This window comes from Mastacembelus armatus, chromosome 20 (genome assembly GCF_900324485.2).
Source record: "Mastacembelus armatus chromosome 20, fMasArm1.2, whole genome shotgun sequence".
In the NCBI taxonomy this organism is placed as follows: Eukaryota; Metazoa; Chordata; class Actinopteri; order Synbranchiformes; family Mastacembelidae; genus Mastacembelus; species Mastacembelus armatus.
In genome coordinates this window covers 13,136,827-13,156,318 of record NC_046652.1, presented here as the reverse complement: position 1 = coordinate 13,156,318, position 19,492 = coordinate 13,136,827, and the positions used below count along the sequence as shown (strand labels likewise).

Genomic DNA, 19,492 nt, shown 5'->3' with positions numbered 1-19,492 from the left:
AGTCTTTTTAATAGTAAAGGAAAATATACTTGAGACATATTACAACATATGTTTTGTCTCCACCAATTCCTCTTTAAAATATCTGGCTCGTTTGACTCTCCACTCACTATACTGTAGCTGCTGACTGCATCTGTCTGCAGGTAAACTGTAAATCATTTCAAGTTCATGTTAGCAACTCAAGGTTCCGGTGAAGTCCATAGGTTGAAGTCAGGAATGCAGATAAAATGCTGTAGTTCAAGGTTTTTGTGAATGTAATGTAAATGTAAAGCTGATTCAGTTATCTCAAGATGAGAAGGTTTTCTAATGGAAGGCGTTAAACAACCATAACTTAAAATGCATTAAAGGCAGGTAGTTCTTCCTCTACAAATAGCTAAACAATGATATTTCAGGTTATAGTTTAGTTTACTTGTACTACTCACTACATAATACATGTGACTATGGAAGAGTTTTCAAAATTTGCAAAAAATAACATATAGAGAAACGGCAGCACATGACATTCTTGTTCATGTTAATGCTCATATTTTCTGTATCTGAGTAAAATTTGGCTACATGTTTATGAAATGTAGAATTTGAAGATATTCCTATTATAATAAAAAAAAACATTTAAAAACTACTGTCTACTTCAACAGCAAAACTAGAATTTAGCTTTTTACATTAAACAAAACATCTGCAGTGGTTTCTATTGCCACCCATCCATCCATCATCTATACCCACTTATTCCTAACCAGGGTCCCAGGGATCAGCTGGAGCCTATCCCAGCTCTCTCTGGGTGAAAGGCAGGGGTCCACCCTGGACAGGTCACCAGTCCATCACAGGGCCACATAGAGACAAACAACCTCACACACTCACACTCACTCCTATGGGCAATTTAGAGTCACCAATCAACCTGACATACATGTTTTTGGACTGTGGGAGGAAACCAGAGTACCTGGAGAAAACCCACACAAGCACAGGGAGAACATGCAGACTCCACACAGAAAGGCCACTGATGGGTTTCAAACCAGGAACCTTCTTGCTGTGAGGCAATAGTGCTAACCACCCAGCCACCGCGCTGCCACATTTCCATTACCATTACATCTTATTCACTTTCACTTCTCTAAACTATGCCCAGTGTCCACTTCTAAAATATGCATACATTGCTGTTTAACAATCACTCATACAGGAGTGCCAATAAATGGTATATAGTATGTACTGTATATCACACACATGCACACACAAACACACACACATTTCACCAGAAGACAATCACAAATACAAAATACAAATGCACACATACAGTATATAATAGCATCTTTATTACACTGAATTATAAAAGTATATATTTATCACTATTCTGGAGAGAAAGGACCAAGTCAAGAAAACAACTTGTAGCCTTATAGCAGTTTTCTTGTTGTCATACGAAAGAAAGAAACAAAGGAAAAAAGAAAGATTTTGAGTCGAAAACAGGAAGGCCACAGTGACGGGTTGCCATAGATTTTGTGCACATACAGCATAAGAAAGGGAGGCAATCAGCCTTACATGCTTATACAGACACATGCACGTACGCATTTTATATCTTCCTTTTCCTGTGAGGATCTTTCATTGACAACGCTAAACCCTGCCCCTAACTTTACTCGGCACCTACTGCTATATCAGGTGCACATTGATCTGAGTTTTGGAGTTTTTCAGATGGCAATCAACTTGAGTCTCAATATAAAAGTGCAAAAGCTAAAGGGTACGATCAGTCTGTTTTTCTTCAGAAGGAAATACCCTTGATGAATAAAGTAGATAGTTCATGCAGTGACAACCATTTGTCTTAAAAAAAAAGCAAAAAAAAAAAAGATTTTTTTTTGCCTAGAGTTACATAAGAAGATTGAATTTTTGTGCAGTAAAGATGAACCTACAGTACTGTATGAACCTGGAATTAGGGGGGAATAGCTACACCTATCAAAGTTGTACTCACTGGTACGTATAGCCTCAACATGTTATCTTTTTTCTCTATAAATATCAACGTGAAAAAAAAAAAATGTAACTCTACTGCTGTGGTCTAATAGGTTGATTACGATAATCCAGATGCAGAAAAGATACATTTATTGATCAGTTTTGTATGAACTTTCATTTTGAAATAACTATCTAGATCGTTTTATTGCCCAGCCCTAGAACAGTACATCCAGCAAAATGCAATCTTAATACTCATGATCCACCTCTGGACGTTAACCCAAATCCCAGATCACAACCTCAATCCAGCCTTTCGAAGAATTTAGGACCAGCCAAAACCAACATCACTTTGCAAGTCTAAAACTACAATCCTCACATGGATGGAAAATAAAACACACGCTCACACACACACAGATAAGAGGCAAAGGCCACAGAGTGGACACAAAACATCACAGAGGTCGTCAGAACCAACTGGGCTTTGGTGGCCGTGTCCAAAGTTTCCTTCACGCTCGGAAACAAAAAGTACCCATTGAGGTCACCATGGCAACTGTGGCTCCACGTCATTGTTCCGTAGCCGCGGTGACAGCCAAAGTGACAGGGCGCAGTCAGTCAGTACCAGTGGCGCAGAAAGCTCCGACAAGATAGTATAAATTGAACATAGAAGCCTCTTAAAAAAACAAAAAAGAGGAAATATACATAACATAAGGCGGTGTTTCATGGGGAAGGTGGCTGATTCCATGGTGCTGAACGGCTGCTGATGGTGATTGTGATGATCGTTTGGCACAAACTTTGTTTTGACTGAAGCGTCACAGCCAACAGTGAAATTGTTTTCAAATGATGGCCTCCGCTGTGGTGAGTACGATGATAATGGCGCTTTAGTCTTTATTTCGTCAGGTTCTTCTTTATGTGCTCTACTTCCATCTGTGAAACAAACACACAAATAATCAAGATGTTTATAAATGCAATGTGTTTTTTAATGTCTCTGTTGCTGTTTCCTTCCATTCCATATTTTCTCCCAGGCACACCAGTAATTTTATCCTGCTACCATCTGTATGTTCTGTATTTTAGAGTGCCATGATGCTGCATTAGTTTTTAATTCATTAATTAATTTTCAATAAATAATGAGCATAAACTGTGCTGTGGTAGAATGGCCTTGTTTATATTAACTCAGATTAGAGTGTTTTACAGCCAAAAAAGTAACATGTCAGGATTTCCAGGCTCCAAAAAATCATAGCACATAAAGTACAAATCTAATCAGAATATGAAATAAAACACAAATATATGCATAATAAAAATATATGACAATGACAGAATATTACAAAAAAGTGCCTCATTTGCTGTACATTGTGTTGCACTGATAATATTTTTTGTTTCTAATGAGGATGTCTTACACTGAATGAATCAGGAATTCAATCCTCAGTATCTCAGGCTGCACAACTCCCAACCAGAGATTTTGCATTTCGCTACTTGCTCTCATTTTGTCAAAGCACCATGCTGCCATGTCCACACTGGAGCACTCTCCCTTCACCTCTGCATGTCTGCATGTACCTCCCCGTGGATCAGCCGATGTCTTTCTTCATCCTTTTTTTCTTCCTCTTTCTCTTCCCACAACATGGTTTCGACTACCCTCCACTTACATCCTGTTCTAATTTCAGTACCAGCTGTGAAGACTCTAATGTCTGCAGAATCTCTGTTGAGCAAAATGTCTCATGCTGCTGAAGTGCTTTGTTTGTCTTGGCAAATAAAGTGATATTGAGACCAAGCATCTTCTGAAGAACTGAGTGACCTTCCTTTTGTTGTATGCTTCGTTTTGTTGGTATATCCAAGCCTTACATTTCCCTAGCAGTCCCGGCTCATGCGCTTGCCTTAGCCACTTGTCCAGCTCTAACAGAGCAGTCAAAGATTCTCCCCAGAGTCTTGAAAGGTTCTCAATGTGACTGTTCAGATCTGAATAGCTTTAAAAGAGAAATGGAGTGTGTTAGTCACCTTCCCTCTCCTTACATGAGAATGCTTTTGAAACTCATCCTTTCCTTTGTGTCTTTCCATCTACATCCTGGGACTGATGCTGGGACTGATGCTGTAGCTACTGTCATCACTTTCTCATGGGAGGCTACCATGCAACAGCCTTGGTAATCCTGCCATATACACACCATTGACTGACTTCAAATGCATGTGCATGGAAGGGGCACAAAGAGTCACTGAAATTGTGCAACCAGTGATGGTCCAATGCATCCAGATGTGTCTCCTGTTGTCACTCAAAATAAAGCTGTTTTACTAGACTAGAGTAGAATGAAACTCATAACTTCATGCTCATTGCAGGAACATGATGCTGGTTTTGTGCTATCTCAGCTTGGGTAGTATGGACCAAAAGGCATTTGCTAGATCAAATTGCTGGACAGCTCGGTGCCCTCAGCCTTCCTGTGCTGCTCAGCTATGATCTGCTGTGTCTCTTGTGTGTTTATCGATCCTATGAAGTAGTCAATGTAGGAACTGTCCAGGAAGTTGTTATGTGTCAGGCCAGATGTTTAAGAATATTTTGCCTTCAAGACTAAGGAGTGTGATGGTGCCAGACCTGCTGTGCTCTTCATTTGCTATACAGACACCCTTCACTTATCTTAGTTGCTGGGCTATACTGCCTCTTTTCCAGAAAACATTGAGGAAACTCCACAGCTGCCTCAGGAGCATCAGGCACCTGTTTTAGACCTTGTATGGAAGTCCACTGGGGCCCAGGGCTGAGCTTGTCCTTACATTCTTCACAATCTAATCTCTTGGACCTCCCTTCTTTGATGTTTATCTCAAAGTCAAGTTCTGGGAGGTTTATTAAAGTCCTACAGTCTCAAAGTTCTTCCATTATTGAAAGTACTATAGAGATGTTGGTCAGTCTCTTCCGTTGAGCATGAGAATTAGCCACTCGTGTCTTAGTAGCCTTTGAGAGAAACTAAATGGGTTCCCCACAAAGGCAGCTTTCTACCTCTCTGTCTAGGTAACTTGTCCTCTTTTGTCCCTCCGAAAGGCTGTTTTAGTGATCTTGGGTCCTGCCGAGTTGTCTGATCTTCATTTCACAGTTTGGTCCCCCAGTATTTGAGATCATCTTCTGGTCCCTGATTGCAAATGTCTCAGTCACAATGTTAATGATTCCTGGTAAAGACAGAAGTCTCAGTTTGATATTTCTCCTCTTTTGGTTGTGGCATACAGGACTCTGAAAATTGGAGCAACTCATTCTCCTTGCTGGGTGCAGGGCACTTTGATAACAAGAGGTCTGTTCTGCCTCGTGGTGAAGTTTGGGGCATTTTGGGGTGAGTCTGATCTTGGCTGATCCTGTGTCTTGCCAGGTACTAACCCTGTGTGTTGTGTTTTCCACTGCTGTTTGAGGAATCTCATTTTGGCTAACTGGGCACTCATCTTTCCCCAGGCACCCCTTAAAAGTAACTCCCAGCCTTCATTCTTCTATAAGTCTCACCTGTAAACTAATACGAATTTTCTTCTCCTCATCCAGCACACTGGCCAGCTGCTTCATCTCCTGCCTGAAATAACCCGATAAACACAAACAAATTAGCTGTACATAGGCATTAAAATGCTCACACATGTAGGGACATTTTCTGTATAACACACACACTCACCTGTGCTGAGTCTTCAGCAGTTCCACCGAGGCTCTCAGGTCTCTCAGTTGGTTCCTAAGCTCCTCTAGCGTTAAGGGGGTCAGAGGTGAGTGTCGGAGCTCGGGCGAGGGGCTTGGGCCGGAAGAGGAAGACGGGGAAGCAGGACGATGACCAGAGTTAGGTGGGGTCAAGATAGAGGGCTTGGTGGGCAACGGTGCTTTACTGTCAGGGACCTAAGACACAAATCAAAGACTGCACATTATTATAAGAATTTTTATATTTCCCCCTTACAAATAAAATATTCCCAAATTGTTTTTCTGACGTTTAATATCGATTTGTAGAACTTCCAGTAAAGCCTAAATCCAAATCTCTCTCAAAATTATTTAAGTGAATATTATATGAACTTATCATGAAATTATCCTGTCAACTGTTGCTTTAAAGGCCATGAATGACAATTTAGTCTCATTTTAACTTCATTAAAAAGAAGTTTCTAAATGATGAGAAAAATGAAAATTTCAGCATCTACAAGTCCAGGCCAAACTGTGTGACATGATCAAAAGCACCACTGTAGCTATAACTAAACCTTGTTGTTAGACTGAAATATAACATTGCTAGAAATGTTATCAGAAACATCTGTCATATGTCAAGAAATATTGCCATTCTACATTTACCAGCATGTCAAAGTAACTGTTGAAGTAACACAGAGATGCAGAAACTAAAAAATGTGTGCTTGGTGCCCTCTTCTGGACGCAATAAATAAAGTGATGAAATTAAATAAAGCTGGTGCTCTTACAGAGATGACGGGCACTCCTTTTCTCAGGGAAACATCTGCAGATTTGGCAGAGACCTCCTGTTCCTCCTTCCCTCTCTCCTTCTCCTTCATATCCTCCACCGCAGGAGAGTCCAGGTCAGTACTGGACAGGGATGACTGCAAGAGAGAGACAAATTTTTTAAAATTACTGTGATGGACTTTTATTCAGTGCAAAGCTCAATTCTATGCTGCATACAGTGTGTACTAAGTACTGTTATTTTAATAGTATATTGTTTTGGCAGGCACTATAAACTTTTATATGAGACTTTAAACTAGTGTGAAAATTTTTCAATTAATTAAATTGTTTAGCCTATAAAATGTGAAATAATGGTCTTGGGCTTTTATGGTCTGTACGGTCTGTATAGTCTGCCTATACTGATCTCATCATGAACGTCCAATCCTGTATTGATTTTCTGTTTCTGTTTCATTTATGTTTGCATTTCAATGTTCTGGTGTTAACGATGGCCCATCCTCTCAAAATCGCCTTTGGCTGACTACAAACACTCACAGGTGTGATGATCTGTGAGCGAGGCCGTCGATCTGTGACTCTTGGCCGTGACGCTGTTGGATGGCTCAGTTTCTCTGAAGATGGCACGACAGCATCCAAGTCCATATCTACACAAACACAAACCAGAAACACAAAAATACATCATTCCCAGCAGATTAAGTTTCACATGCAAAGCGCGCTCTGACAGTTACTGCGGCACCGTGCCCTAATCTCATTCATCAGTGCTCCCCTCAGTCAAACTCACCGGTGTCATTTGACCTGTCAGGGGCAGAGTCTGGTGTCGAAGCCCCGCCCTCAGACTTGGGGCTTTCACACCTGAGCAGGTAAACCATACAATAATATTAGGTTTTGTACGCTAAGGGATATACGTTTTCTGAGAATGTATGCATTGGAGTGCGTACTGACGCTAGAGTGGGTGGTCTCTCAGGGCGCCGTGGGGGTTGGGAGGAGGAGGAGGAGGAGCCTGTCTTTGGGGGGAGGGGCTTCTTGGGGTAGACAGATGGGAGGGAGGGCTTGGGAATGTCTTTCATCTCTTCACCTACACACATGCACAAAATTAAGAAAATCACACAAACATAGTGTACATTCATATTTATGGAGAAAAAACAACAACAAAAAAACTGTTTACAAAACATATCAGACTTAAATATATAAATATATGTTGAAAGGGGAGACTCACACAAAGGCATGCAGTTTAAAGAGACAGCAATGTCAGATTAAAGTGATGGAGACTGGGACTGCAACAGCAAAAATGAACTTAATATGACCCAAGAAGAACAAAGCTTGTCAACTATGTTTGTCAAACAATAAAAAAAAATTAAGGAAAAGAATGAGGAAAACAAACAAAAATAGCGGGCTACAAAGGAACAAGGATTCGGAAGACCAGATGTTAGCGTAGAGGCAGTATAGTATTTGTAATTACAACCTAATTTCTAAAAAGGTTGGATGCTGTGTAAATTGTAAATAAAAAACTGAATGAAATTATTTGAAAACGTCTTTTACCATTTCACCTCATTCATCTGGTAACAGTACGTACATAAGGTATTTAATTTTATGATATATTTTGGGTTCAAATAAGCTTATTCTGAAACATGGGCCAAAAAGGTTTGGCCACAACACTTGAAGTTGTGTATTTAAAAAAAACAAAACACCTATTAGAGGATTATTTGGTAACAGGTCAGTATCATTAGTGAGTCTTAGTCTTTCAGAAGTATGAACTGGGGTGTTGTTCACTCATTTCCAAAGAATCTGTAGAGCTCATCATAATATGATTGGAGTACATAATATGATTCAAAAGGCAAATCCAAAGAAATTGCTGTACGCAAGGGACAAGGTGAAAACAGAAGTCATTATATTTGGGCCTAAAAATCTCAGAAATAACTTTTCTAAAATTATAGCTACTCTAGATGGCATAGCCCTGGCCTCCAGCACTACTGTAAAAAACCTTGGAGTTATTTTTGACCAGGACATGTCCTTTAACTCACACATAAAACAAATTTCTAGAACTGCATTCTTTCACCTGCGCAACATTTCCAAAATTAGGAACATCCTGTCTCAAAATGATGCAGAAAAACTAGTCCATGCATTTGTTTCCTCAAGGCTAGATTACTGTAACTCATTACTATCTGGATGTCCCAATATCTCCATAAAAAGCCTCCAGTTAATCCAGAATGCTGCAGCCAGAGTCCTGACAGGAACTAGCAAGAGAGATCATATTTCTTCTATATTGGCTTCTCTTCATTGGCTCCCTGTAAAATATAGAATAGAATTTAAAATCCTTCTTCTCACATACAAATCCCTTCATAATCAAGCTCCTTCATACCTTAAAGACCTCATAGTACCATATTATCCCAATAGACCACTTCGCTCTCAGAGTGCAGGCCTACTTGTGGTTCCCAGAGTTCTCAAAAGCAGAATGGGAGGCAGAGCCTTTAGTTATCAAGCTCCTCTCCTGTGGAACCAGCTCCCAGTCTGGGTTCAGGAGGCAGACACTCTCTGTACTTTTAAGGCTAGACTTAAAACCTTCCTCTTTGACAAAGCAAATAGTTAGGGCTGGCTTCAGGTAACCCTGAACCATCCCTTAGTTATGCTGCTATAGGCCTAGACTGCCCGAGGACCATCGGTGCACTGAGCTCCCCTACCCCCCCCCCCTACCCCCCCCCCCCCTCTCCCACCTCATGTATATTCCACCATTGAATGTTACTAACCTTGTGCTCTCTCTCTCCCCTAGTTTGTGCTCTCTCCCTCCGTCTCTCTCTCTCTCTCTCTCTGTACCTTCTGCAGGTGTCCCTGGTCCTGGAGCTGTATATCGCTGATGTGCAGTTACTGGCTCCACCAACCTGCAGTGTCTATTTGTTGTTTATTGTTGCTGTTCTTTTCTCTCTGCTCTATCCACTCACCCCAACCGGTCGAGGCAGATGGCCGCCCAAACTGAGCCTGGTTCTGCTGGAGGTTTTTTCTTCCATTAAAGGGAGTTTTTCCTCTCCACTGTCGCCAAGTGCTGCTCATAAGGGAATTGTTGGGTTTTTAGTTTTAGTTTTTGTAAAGTGCCTTGAGATGATTTGTATTGTGATTTGGCGCTATACAAATAAAATTGAATTGAATTGAATTGAAGGTCAAAAACCAATGGTGAAAGGGGCAATTTTCTAGTGGAAATCACTCCATGGACTCAAGAACATCTCCAAATACCATGGTCAGTGAACACAGCCCATTGCTGCATCCACAAATGCATGTTAAAACCATGTAGAGAGAGAAGATTGAACAATGTTGTTGCATTTTTTGGACCCAAGCTCATACAGGATGGACTGAGTCAAAGTGGAAAACTGTGGCCTGACGGGTCAAAATTCAAAAATTATTTCCAGAAATCATGGATTCTGCTAAACTGAAGAGAAGAACATTGGACTCGTTATCAGGGCACAGTTGAAAAACCAGCATCTATGGTGGTATGAGGATGTGTGTCCACATCACATCGGTAACTTGCACATCTATGAAAGCAGCATTACTGCTGAATCATCTATGCAGATTTTGGGGCTTTGGAATGACATATGCTGCCACCCACATCGTTTCCAGGAGAAGCTTTGCTTACTTCAGGAAGACAGACCATATCGGACTTGTAACCTGAAAATTGCAGGTTTGAGTTTCAGGTCCGGCAGGAATTGTCAGTGACACGGAGCGAATAGCCTGTCCACCTTCAATACCATGACTGAGGTGAGACCCTTGAGCAAGGCACCGGACCAGTGTGTGTGTGTTCACTACTGTGTGTGTGCACTTTGTGATGGGTTAAATGCAGAGCACAAATTCTGAGTATGGGTCACCATACTTGGCCATATAAGTCACTTTCACCTTCACTTGAGTAAAAGAGTCAGGGAGCTTAGCTGTTCTGCCTCCAATTTAAAATAAGTATATTATCTTTCACAATAACATTTTCTCAGTTTCAACATTTGATATGTTGTCTTGCTACTGTTTACAACAAAATAGGGGTTTTTCATAATGTGCAAATCATTGCAGTTTGTATTTACAAATTACACAGCATCCCACAGCATTTTTGAAAATGGTGTAATTTTATGTGGTTTGAATACATTTTCTGTGTTCAAAAGGTAGAAACTACTGAAAATAGCTGATTCATATCTTGTCACACCATTAGATCATATAACATGGGTAAAAAAATTGTTCAGGATGTTATCGGCAATAGATGTGCACCTGTGAAACCACAGATGACAGTAAGTAGAGTGAATGTGATGTGTTGTATTAAGTCTGTAACAGGGGGAAGTTACCCACAGATTGATTGTGTGCAATATGAAATGTTGCATCAGGTTCAGTTGCTCTATTGGAATAAATATGCATGAAAAATCACAATATTATGTATTGTCGCAGTACCGCTTCTGTCTCACACCAGCTGTACTGTACTTAAAAGCACAGCCTCATAATTTCCTGTGGCACACAGACTGCTGTTGCATTCTTCAGTCAAAGTTTTGATCCTTTGCTTTACAAAAGGAAGCAAAAATGCTGCAAGCGACTTCCACTAGTCTTTAACCTGTTTCAGCGTCTCACCTTGACATATACCCTTTTGCATTGAGCTCCCAATTTCTGTTTTGTCCCAAAAAGGAACCTCTCCCTGTGCTATAATATTTCTGATTTAACATATAAAACTGGATATTAAGAATGCTTGTGAACTGTCCACTGCCACCTGAAACACTGGTAGAAAGTTGTAAGATGCTGCAACAGCTGCAGGCTGGAGTAAGTTGGAGCAGGCCAAAGTGGCTTCGACTGTACCTCGATCCTGGTCTCTTTGTGGCAGATGTTCAGGCCGCTCGGGAGGAACCTTCTTTGCCTCAGACTTTTTCTCTACAGATCAGAGTTTAGAGGTGTCTGTTTTTCGTTTCTGTCAACTTCTCGCTTTCACTCTCAAAATATACATACAAAGCGGAAGAGAAGAATAAATGTTTGGTGTTACCTGTGCTAAGTTTTGCTGAAGGTGCACTGGGAGGAGGTGGTTTCTTTGGCCTCTGAAAACACATACAGATGCAGAAATATTAAGAATCTGTCACATCTTTGAGACTTTAAACTTCACAGTAAACTGGCTTTTTATGTGTCAAAAGGCAAAAATGACCTCTTTCTCAACTTCTAGTAGCTTGACAAAGTTGTCTGGGAAGACACCTTGCCTTCCACCGATCTCTCCCATCCACCAGCCTGCATCAGCACATTCCTGCACAGAGACAACAAAGTGTTTGGTCTCACTGACATGGGTAAATGATTGCTAAGAGTATTTAGTTTATGGCTGGATGCAAATATCCCACACTCACACATGTAAAGAAATGAGGCAAATATAAAAGTGTCAAAGCAGACATACGTACAAGCAAGCCACATTGTACATAACCAATGCTAATTAAGAGTACCTTTGTGATAATGTTGATGATTTCCCCCTCTTTGATCGTCAGCTCATCTTCATTTTGTGCTTGATATGGAAAGAGGACCTTACACTGTTCCCGTGCTGACAGGCAATTGGATCAAATATATAGTCAGCCAGAGCCAATGAGCAAATCAATGTGGTAACAATACAAAAGATTAGTTGAAATAGAGTCCAGAGAAATTTGCTATATTTTTTAAAAAAAACAAGCAAACAAGAAATACACTAATGCACCAGCAAGGATGTAAGTTTAAAACACTGGCTTGTCACAAATACATTAAACTACTATCATAATATCAACCAATACAGTGTCAGAATGACAGGTAAGAAATAGTCTCAAACATAAGATATATTCTGGACATAAATACAGTGTTAAAGTACATTAACCATGGGACAGACAAAGCATGTATCTACACATGTAAGGAACATATGCAAACAATGTGTTAAACATATTTAGTATTTGAATTTTTTTTTTATTTTTGGACTATTTTATTATGTACCACAAAGTCAAAAACCACTGCTGACCTCCATAATCTATTTAACAGGAAAGCCGCAACTTCTCACCTTTGGTTTTGCTGTCAGGTTCAGCTTTCATGATTTCTGCGGCTGCACTTGCTGCCTTCACCTCGCTAACCTGCAGGCAACAGGTGGAAGAAAATCTTCAGTTTCTCTGACTCAGACATACCTAGATATACGAAGGAGGATAGGCTGGAGAGCCGAGCATTTAGCAATGTTGCTAAACAAAACCACAACCAGACACTGAAATATACAAAAAAAGTTATGATCACAGGGCAGCACGATGGGTGTGTGGTTAGCACTGTTCCCTCACAGCAAGAATGTTCCTGGTTTGAAACCCATCAGGGGCCTTTCTGTGTGGAGTTTGCATGTTCTCCCTGTGCTTCTGTGGGTTTTCTCCAGGTACTCTGGTTTCCTCCCACAGTCCAAAAACATGTATGTCAGGTTGATTGGTGACTCTAAATTGCCCATAGGAGTGAGTGTGAGTGTGTGAGGTTGTTTGTCTCTATGTGGCCCTGTGATGGACTGGTGACCTGTCCAGGGTGGACCCCTGCCTTTCACCCAAAGAGAGCTGGGACAGGCTCCCTTCTGATCCAGCAGATTACTGAATAAGAAGATACTAAATCCATGAGATTGGAATTTATTGTATACAGACTTCAAATCTTCTATTCATCTTCAAATCTTCTATCTCTGATCTTTTACCTAATAATATTTATGAATTTCTGATTAGTTGATTAAAAGACTTTACTGTCAGACCACATGACCTTTTTTTAATTGCACCAAAGTCCAATCTTTATACTCCCTAGCAAAAGGAAGCCTCACTAACAAGTAATTTTCCTAAGGCCACAATGAATCAATTCTGATTTCTCTGGACAATTTTCTATAATTCATTCCAAAATATTTTCTGACCATACTTCACACGTTCACCACTATACTTCTAGGATTTAATAATAATGACTAAAGTACCACAAAACCTCTCTGGTCTTCCAACATCCATCCATCCATCCATCCATCATCCATCCATCCATCCATCCATCCATCCATCCATCCATCATCTATACCCACTTATACCTAACCAGGGTCCCAGGGATCTGCTGGAGCCTATCCCAGCTCTCTTTGGGTGAAAGGCAGGGGTACACCCTGGACAGGTCCCCAGTCCATCACAGTCTAACAGCTGTCTTTTTTTTTTTTTTTTTTGCTTTTATTCAATGGTTTTGATCAATTTTGTGAATATACTGCACATGTACTGTAATAAAAACATTACATTATTAATTATAATTTCACTGCCTTATTAAGGCAAAGTAACGTAACAGCAAATGTTGTAGGAACTTGTGTTGTTATTTGGATCCTCCTCATCCTCCACATCATTCTTGTTAACTTTACTACAGGAAAATCATAAAAATGTTAATAAAAAACGTCATATATCACAGAGCAAAAACTAAAAGTCATACAATTCCAAAATAAATGCTGAAAAAATAACCATTTGAAATAATTGCTTCTCTCCAGTGAACAGCAGTGTCCCTTAGCTCTAATCCAACCAGTTAATTAAAGAGGACGAGACTGGATTTAGCACAAAAACCAACAAGCTGACTTCATGATAAAGTGTGTACGTTCCAGTTTCTGTGCCTGCGTTCACGAGCAACGGAGGCTGTTAAAGAAGCTGTTGTTTTCCAGCTGGAGTGGATCCCTGGACTGTGTTTGTGGAACCAGGGTGGCTCTTCCATAGAAACACACACACACACACACACACACACACATATATATATATACACCCTTATTCACAGGACCTGGACTGTGGTGAACACACACACACACAGCTCTGTTAGGCAGAGAGAATCCACACCTCCTCTCCTGCCAGTTTTTCTCCTCCTCTCTTTACACACTTCCTTTACTCTGCCTCCCTCCCCAATGAAGGCACTGGCATTTTATATAATGCTAAAGAAACAAGACATGACCACAGTGCTGCATTTACTGTACATGCCTTTTTTATAAAAAATGCATCGGTATAAACCAGTTTACCAACTGAAGGTGTGAACAGAGGCAGGAAACAGCACGAGTAAACCTTGAGAAGTTATTCTGCTGTGGCTCTGCAGAAACAAACATCATCAACATGGGGACAATGCTATGCTGCATGGTGTCACAAATGCAAAATTTTGTGTGGGTGTTTTGCTTGTGGTTGTAACAAATTGCAGAAAAAACTGCACATTATTCACAATGAGACTTCAGTTACTATACTGCCATGTCTTGGTGTTGCGTCACTAAATCCCAAGATTCATGTGTCCCCCTGCAAATATGTGTTTCCCCTTATCTTGAGTGTAACCTTTCTCTTTGTTCATATCCCTGAACCATTCATGATCCCTAACCTCACTCTAATCTTACCGTCGCCTTAACCAGCTACTTCTGTCTATTCTGAGTCTTGGGATCTAACATCTATCTGGTCAAAGTCTGTGCAGCAGAGGCAGAAGCTTCCTGATTTTTAATCCCTCGCATGGGTTATACAAAAATATACTGGAGGCTTACAGTTTATATCCTTTTATCTTTCAGAATAAAATTTGTTAGTGTTTTATGTTGCTTCACTGCTAAATGCCCATATTTCCCAAACACCAATATTCCAGATTCCAGTATGTAATAATTACTTATTCTACATACTGTAAATCTCAATCCCAATCAATCCCTGATAGCATAATTATCTTGCCCCAGTCTTCAGAAAAAGTATTAAAAGCCTTTTCTTATAGGCCTACGGTCGGTCTTTACATGCACTCTGTCAAAACTGACACAAACGTGATCTAAAATAAGGCTGTTCTTGGAATGAAAACCACATTAACACCAAACAGATCGTTTATATGCAGCATGTACCAGTGTCAAAAACACAAGTGTATGAGTTTCATTTGAAGGCAGCATAGACGCTTGTATCAAAACCTTGTTTTAGATTGTTATCCTAAAGATAGTTGAAATGTATGTGGTTTACTATTATATGGAAGCTGTAAGTATCAAGTCAAGTCCCCTTTTTGCTAAGTTCAACAAAACCTTAGCAAATTACTTGAATATAAATATTTAACTGAATATAAATATTCTTACTGTCCTGTAACTCAAACCAGAGGGTATTTATACGAGGTAACACAGATCTATCGGATGGTACTTGTGCACCAGAAAATTAACACCAGAACAGACAGTTGACTACCTGGTATGATAATCCCTGTTCCTAGAAAATGACACTGTAGACTGCAAACTCAGCTGATCTGCAGGATGAGTGACTCTGACTCACAACAAGGAAAAAAGTCAGAAAACACTGAACACAACTTCTTTTCCTGGCGTGAACCCTGAACGATTGTGAATGCTGACACAAAATAATCTAAAACATCATCTTAAAAATATCACTGAAATTAAATACTTAAACCGGAATTCAATGAACATGCGCAAATGTGATGTAAGTCACAAAACACTGCTTGTAGTTCAACACCGGGACTTCACCCATTTCCAGCTGACCCTCCCTAAGTTGACGTGGCTTTGTGTGACTCAGTTTCCCCCCACCTTGGATGGAGACACTGCTGTCACCTCATCTAGAGCCTCATTAGAGAACAGAGAAGCCCGTCTCACCATAAAGCAACATAACAGCCTCCGTCTCAGCAGGACAGGCTGACAAACATCCTTCGCAACAAACTCACACACAGTTACATGTCTGCAGGAACCACAGAAGAAGTTCACAACCAGTTTGGGGTTTCAAAGACCCACTTTCTTTGCATCCTATGTCTCACATTATTTTCATCTCTCATCATTTTCTTTATCTTCATGTACATGTGAATTTAAGAAGTGTTTCAAGTACTGTGGTTTTTGCATTAATGCTATTTAGCTACTCAGTAATTGAATTTAGGGTTTGGCTAATCCACATTTTTGGAAAAGATTCTTTATAATATTGTACAATTTTGATAAGTTTGATGATCAAAACATGCTTTCCAAAGCTGTTTCACCCTGCCAAGACTAACAATTTTTAGGAAACACTAAAAACCTCTTAATATTTTACTGTCATATTTTTTTACTACTGGTCCTTTTTAACACAATACAGAGATTCCTCTCTTTTAACATTTAGATCTTTTATTTAAGTAGAAATACCAGTCCCACAATGTAAAAATGCCCTAATACAAGCAAAAACACTACATTCAAAATCTACAAAATGTACTTAAAGTATCAAGCACTCAATCTGCAGAAAAAAAGGCCTTAGCGGACATTTTAAGGTTGAGCAAGTTTCAACTTCTTTCTAAACAGTTGAATAGTTTAGTCAAGTGGCTCCCAACCCTGGGCCTGGGCACTTCCAGTGCATTACCAGATAAATCTGAGGAGTCACAAGATGAAACATCACATGCAAATGTTTGAAACACTGTGAGATATTTAGAGGGAAAATGTCTCTTAGATGGAACAACTCATGCACATCTGGTGTCTGTCTCAAGGGACCCAACTACGCACGCTGGTTTTTTTTTAACCACTGGGTGTTTTAATGTCAGTGATAAATCATATGAATTATCATATGTGTTTGTACTGTATGTAATTAATGAAAAGTAACAACAGCTGTCAGACAAATATAGCACAGTAGAAGTGCACGTAATAACTGCAGTTATCGTTACAGCGTTGAAGAAAACGTACTTACTTTCCCACACAGATTTTAAACAAACTCCACAACTTACCACCAACATCAGCATTTGCATCACACAAAACTAACATTTATTTTCTCTGTAGTTTGGATGAGCTCACATTTCAATTTCATATCCATTAGATTGATCATTGACAAAACATCTAAAAGCATCTAAAATAAAAACATTTAATGTATTATATTTTTAGCTACTCTTTTATATGGGGGGTATTTTGACAATCAATATACAAACAACCCTTCATAGAGACTTATTATTGTTTTCATGTATTTTGTAATTTTTATTAGAAATCTTTACAAAAACCTGTCAAAGGTCAAAGTCTAACCACACCAATTACTAAACCTGAAACTGTTTTGTCACCATCTGTGTATCTAAGTACACAACAAACCACATTTAAAAACGTTAAAATTGCTTCTTTTCTTGTGAGATGCACATTGTGCAGAAAGAAATTCTGATGATAAAAGAAGAAAAAGAAGAAGGCAAGACACGGAAAGGATGAAAATAAGTGGCTTTAAAAAACGAACACCCATAAGAAAAGAGAACGAGAAGGGAAGAAGAGAAGAAGAAAAAATACCCTACCTTCCCGTGTTCTGGTTCAAGTCAGACTCAGACAGACAGACCAAGGTTTGCTACATCAGCACAGGCAGCAGCCGGAGACAGTGTCCGTGTGAATATGTAAATGCCAGTGAAACACTGTATTACCTCCCTCTTTCTTGCTTTCTCTGCACTGTGGAGCTCTCACTTCTGCTTTGCTTGTCAAATCCCTGCAGGATGTGTGTGTGCGGCTGTGTGTGCATCTGTGTGTGCGTCTGTGTGTGTGTCTGTGTGTGTCTATGTCAACATAAAACCACTTCCCGTGCCGTAAAAGTGAACCAGAGGAAGAGGAGGAGCCAAGGCAGGGACTTCCTTCCCTCACTGTTCACAATACAATGATCATAGTCTCAAAAAATGTAGAAAGAGTCAAGTGCCTGTGTGTGTGTTTGTGTCTCTGTGTGTGTACAAAACCTTCCTGGTTGTGTGGAGGAAGTTTAGCTCAGTACCACGACTGTGAGGACATTTTAGGCATTAGGTATTTATCTGTGATCATTGAGGCCAGGGTTTAGGGGATGGGAAATGTAATATGTCAATTAGCATCTTCACAACTATAAGTAAGTAAGCATGGGTGTGTGTGTGTGTGTGTGTGTGTGTGTGTGTGTGTGTGTGTGTGGTGTGTGTGTGTGTGTTTCACCTTGTCACCATCTGCGTCCATTTCCATAGAGCGAGGTCTGAGCTTAATGGGCTGGTCTTTGAAGATATCCCCGAAGCCAAACCCTCGGACCTGGTATGATCAAAGAGGTGAAGTGGGACTCATGAGAGAACAGTTTTGAATGCTTCTGGCTACAGGACCTTAAATGTATAAGTCTTTCCAGATTCTGAGGACCTGAAACTCAATGGGGGAACATATCCTGACACAACACCATGTTTGTGTTCACTCTTTGACTGGGTCTGTTCTGGGTAACTGCATTTTGTTTCAGGTCCACTTATCTCCGAGTCTGTTAGGTCCAGCTGTGCTCGGGTCCCTCTCCAACTTGAATTCTCTAAATTATATATGTATCTATGTAAGTTTCAGGTAGGTTTGACATGGGCCCATTTACTCAGGATATTCTTTGAAAAGGTGTTTTAGTCTAATTTCACAGGAATGGTAAAGGGGTTAAAAGAACAATTGTCCTTAAAAGAACAAGAACAAGCGCCCTTGAAAGTTTGTACATTAGCTCGCTTCGCTAATAGAAGCAGTGGATTCTAGTGGGACCCAGAGTCTCCACTAGAGCAGGGCACTGCACTTCTCTGCTGTTTATCTCTAAGCTCAGCACATTTCAGATTAAAATACAGCTGCATGAATAGGTTATATTTGACCATGCGTCTGATGCAACATTGAGGACAATGCAACAAACATAAACTGGTACGAACAGACACAAGCTGTGAATTTGGCCATATTAAGAGAAAATTGTCATTTTATAGCTTCATTAATTTAATAATTAACTAAGCAGTAATGAGAGACATAATTTTTTTGCTGATGGTTTCTGCAGAAGCTGCAATAGGAGCAAGTAACTTGAAGAACAGTTAAGTGTTTTGTAAATCTTCGAGTGAGAGGGTCGATGCCCCTCTCATGTCTGTACTATACATATGAAACCATAGCCAGCAAGCAGATGTCTTCACTTAGCACAGAGACTGCAAACAGGATAATAGCAAGGTAACAAAATCCAACTAAAAAGGAAAGAGACGTATTCCAAATTTATAATCTTTTATAAATACAGAATCTGTATTTCTTTAAACTGACTGATAACAGTATACGTCAGTCAAATTGCTACAATAAAGAGCTGATTGTTAAATACTTGTCTAGCTGCATCTCAATGGATAGAGACCTTCTAAAATCCCCAAGGTTTTGTCCACCAGAGCATACTGAAGCTTCACCTAATCCAACCACCTCCATGCAGTATACAGCTCTTCATTCAGTATTTATCAAACAAGTCCAAAATACATCTGAACACATGGCTTTAGTTTGTCACCGACACAGTTACCTGCTTGACATTGTCTGCTACAGCTACGATTCCC

General features: G+C 40.0%; 1 protein-coding gene across 2 annotated transcripts in view; it reads right to left on the bottom strand.

The window, feature by feature from the left end:
* Positions 1 to 1,273: 1,273 nt before the first annotated feature.
* Positions 1,274 to 19,492, bottom strand: part of sh3kbp1 (SH3-domain kinase binding protein 1) — a 36,176-nt gene continuing 17,957 nt past the window's right edge. The window contains exons 7-19 of one of the 2 annotated variants that reach the window (XM_026292004.2): positions 18,129 to 18,218; positions 12,306 to 12,375; positions 11,731 to 11,825; positions 11,445 to 11,540; positions 11,289 to 11,340; positions 11,108 to 11,179; positions 7,241 to 7,373; positions 7,080 to 7,150; positions 6,836 to 6,942; positions 6,310 to 6,444; positions 5,538 to 5,749; positions 5,378 to 5,441; positions 1,274 to 2,838 (exon numbers count right to left, since the gene is read on the bottom strand). In XM_026292004.2, the coding sequence (XP_026147789.1) occupies positions 2,800 to 2,838; positions 5,378 to 5,441; positions 5,538 to 5,749; positions 6,310 to 6,444; positions 6,836 to 6,942; positions 7,080 to 7,150; positions 7,241 to 7,373; positions 11,108 to 11,179; positions 11,289 to 11,340; positions 11,445 to 11,540; positions 11,731 to 11,825; positions 12,306 to 12,375; positions 18,129 to 18,218 (1,236 nt within the window). In that variant the 3' untranslated portion in view covers positions 1,274 to 2,799. The remainder of the gene's footprint in view (positions 2,839 to 5,377; positions 5,442 to 5,537; positions 5,750 to 6,309; positions 6,445 to 6,835; positions 6,943 to 7,079; positions 7,151 to 7,240; positions 7,374 to 11,107; positions 11,180 to 11,288; positions 11,341 to 11,444; positions 11,541 to 11,730; positions 11,826 to 12,305; positions 12,376 to 18,128; positions 18,219 to 19,492) is intronic. The other variant, XM_026292005.2, reaches the window with a different exon arrangement.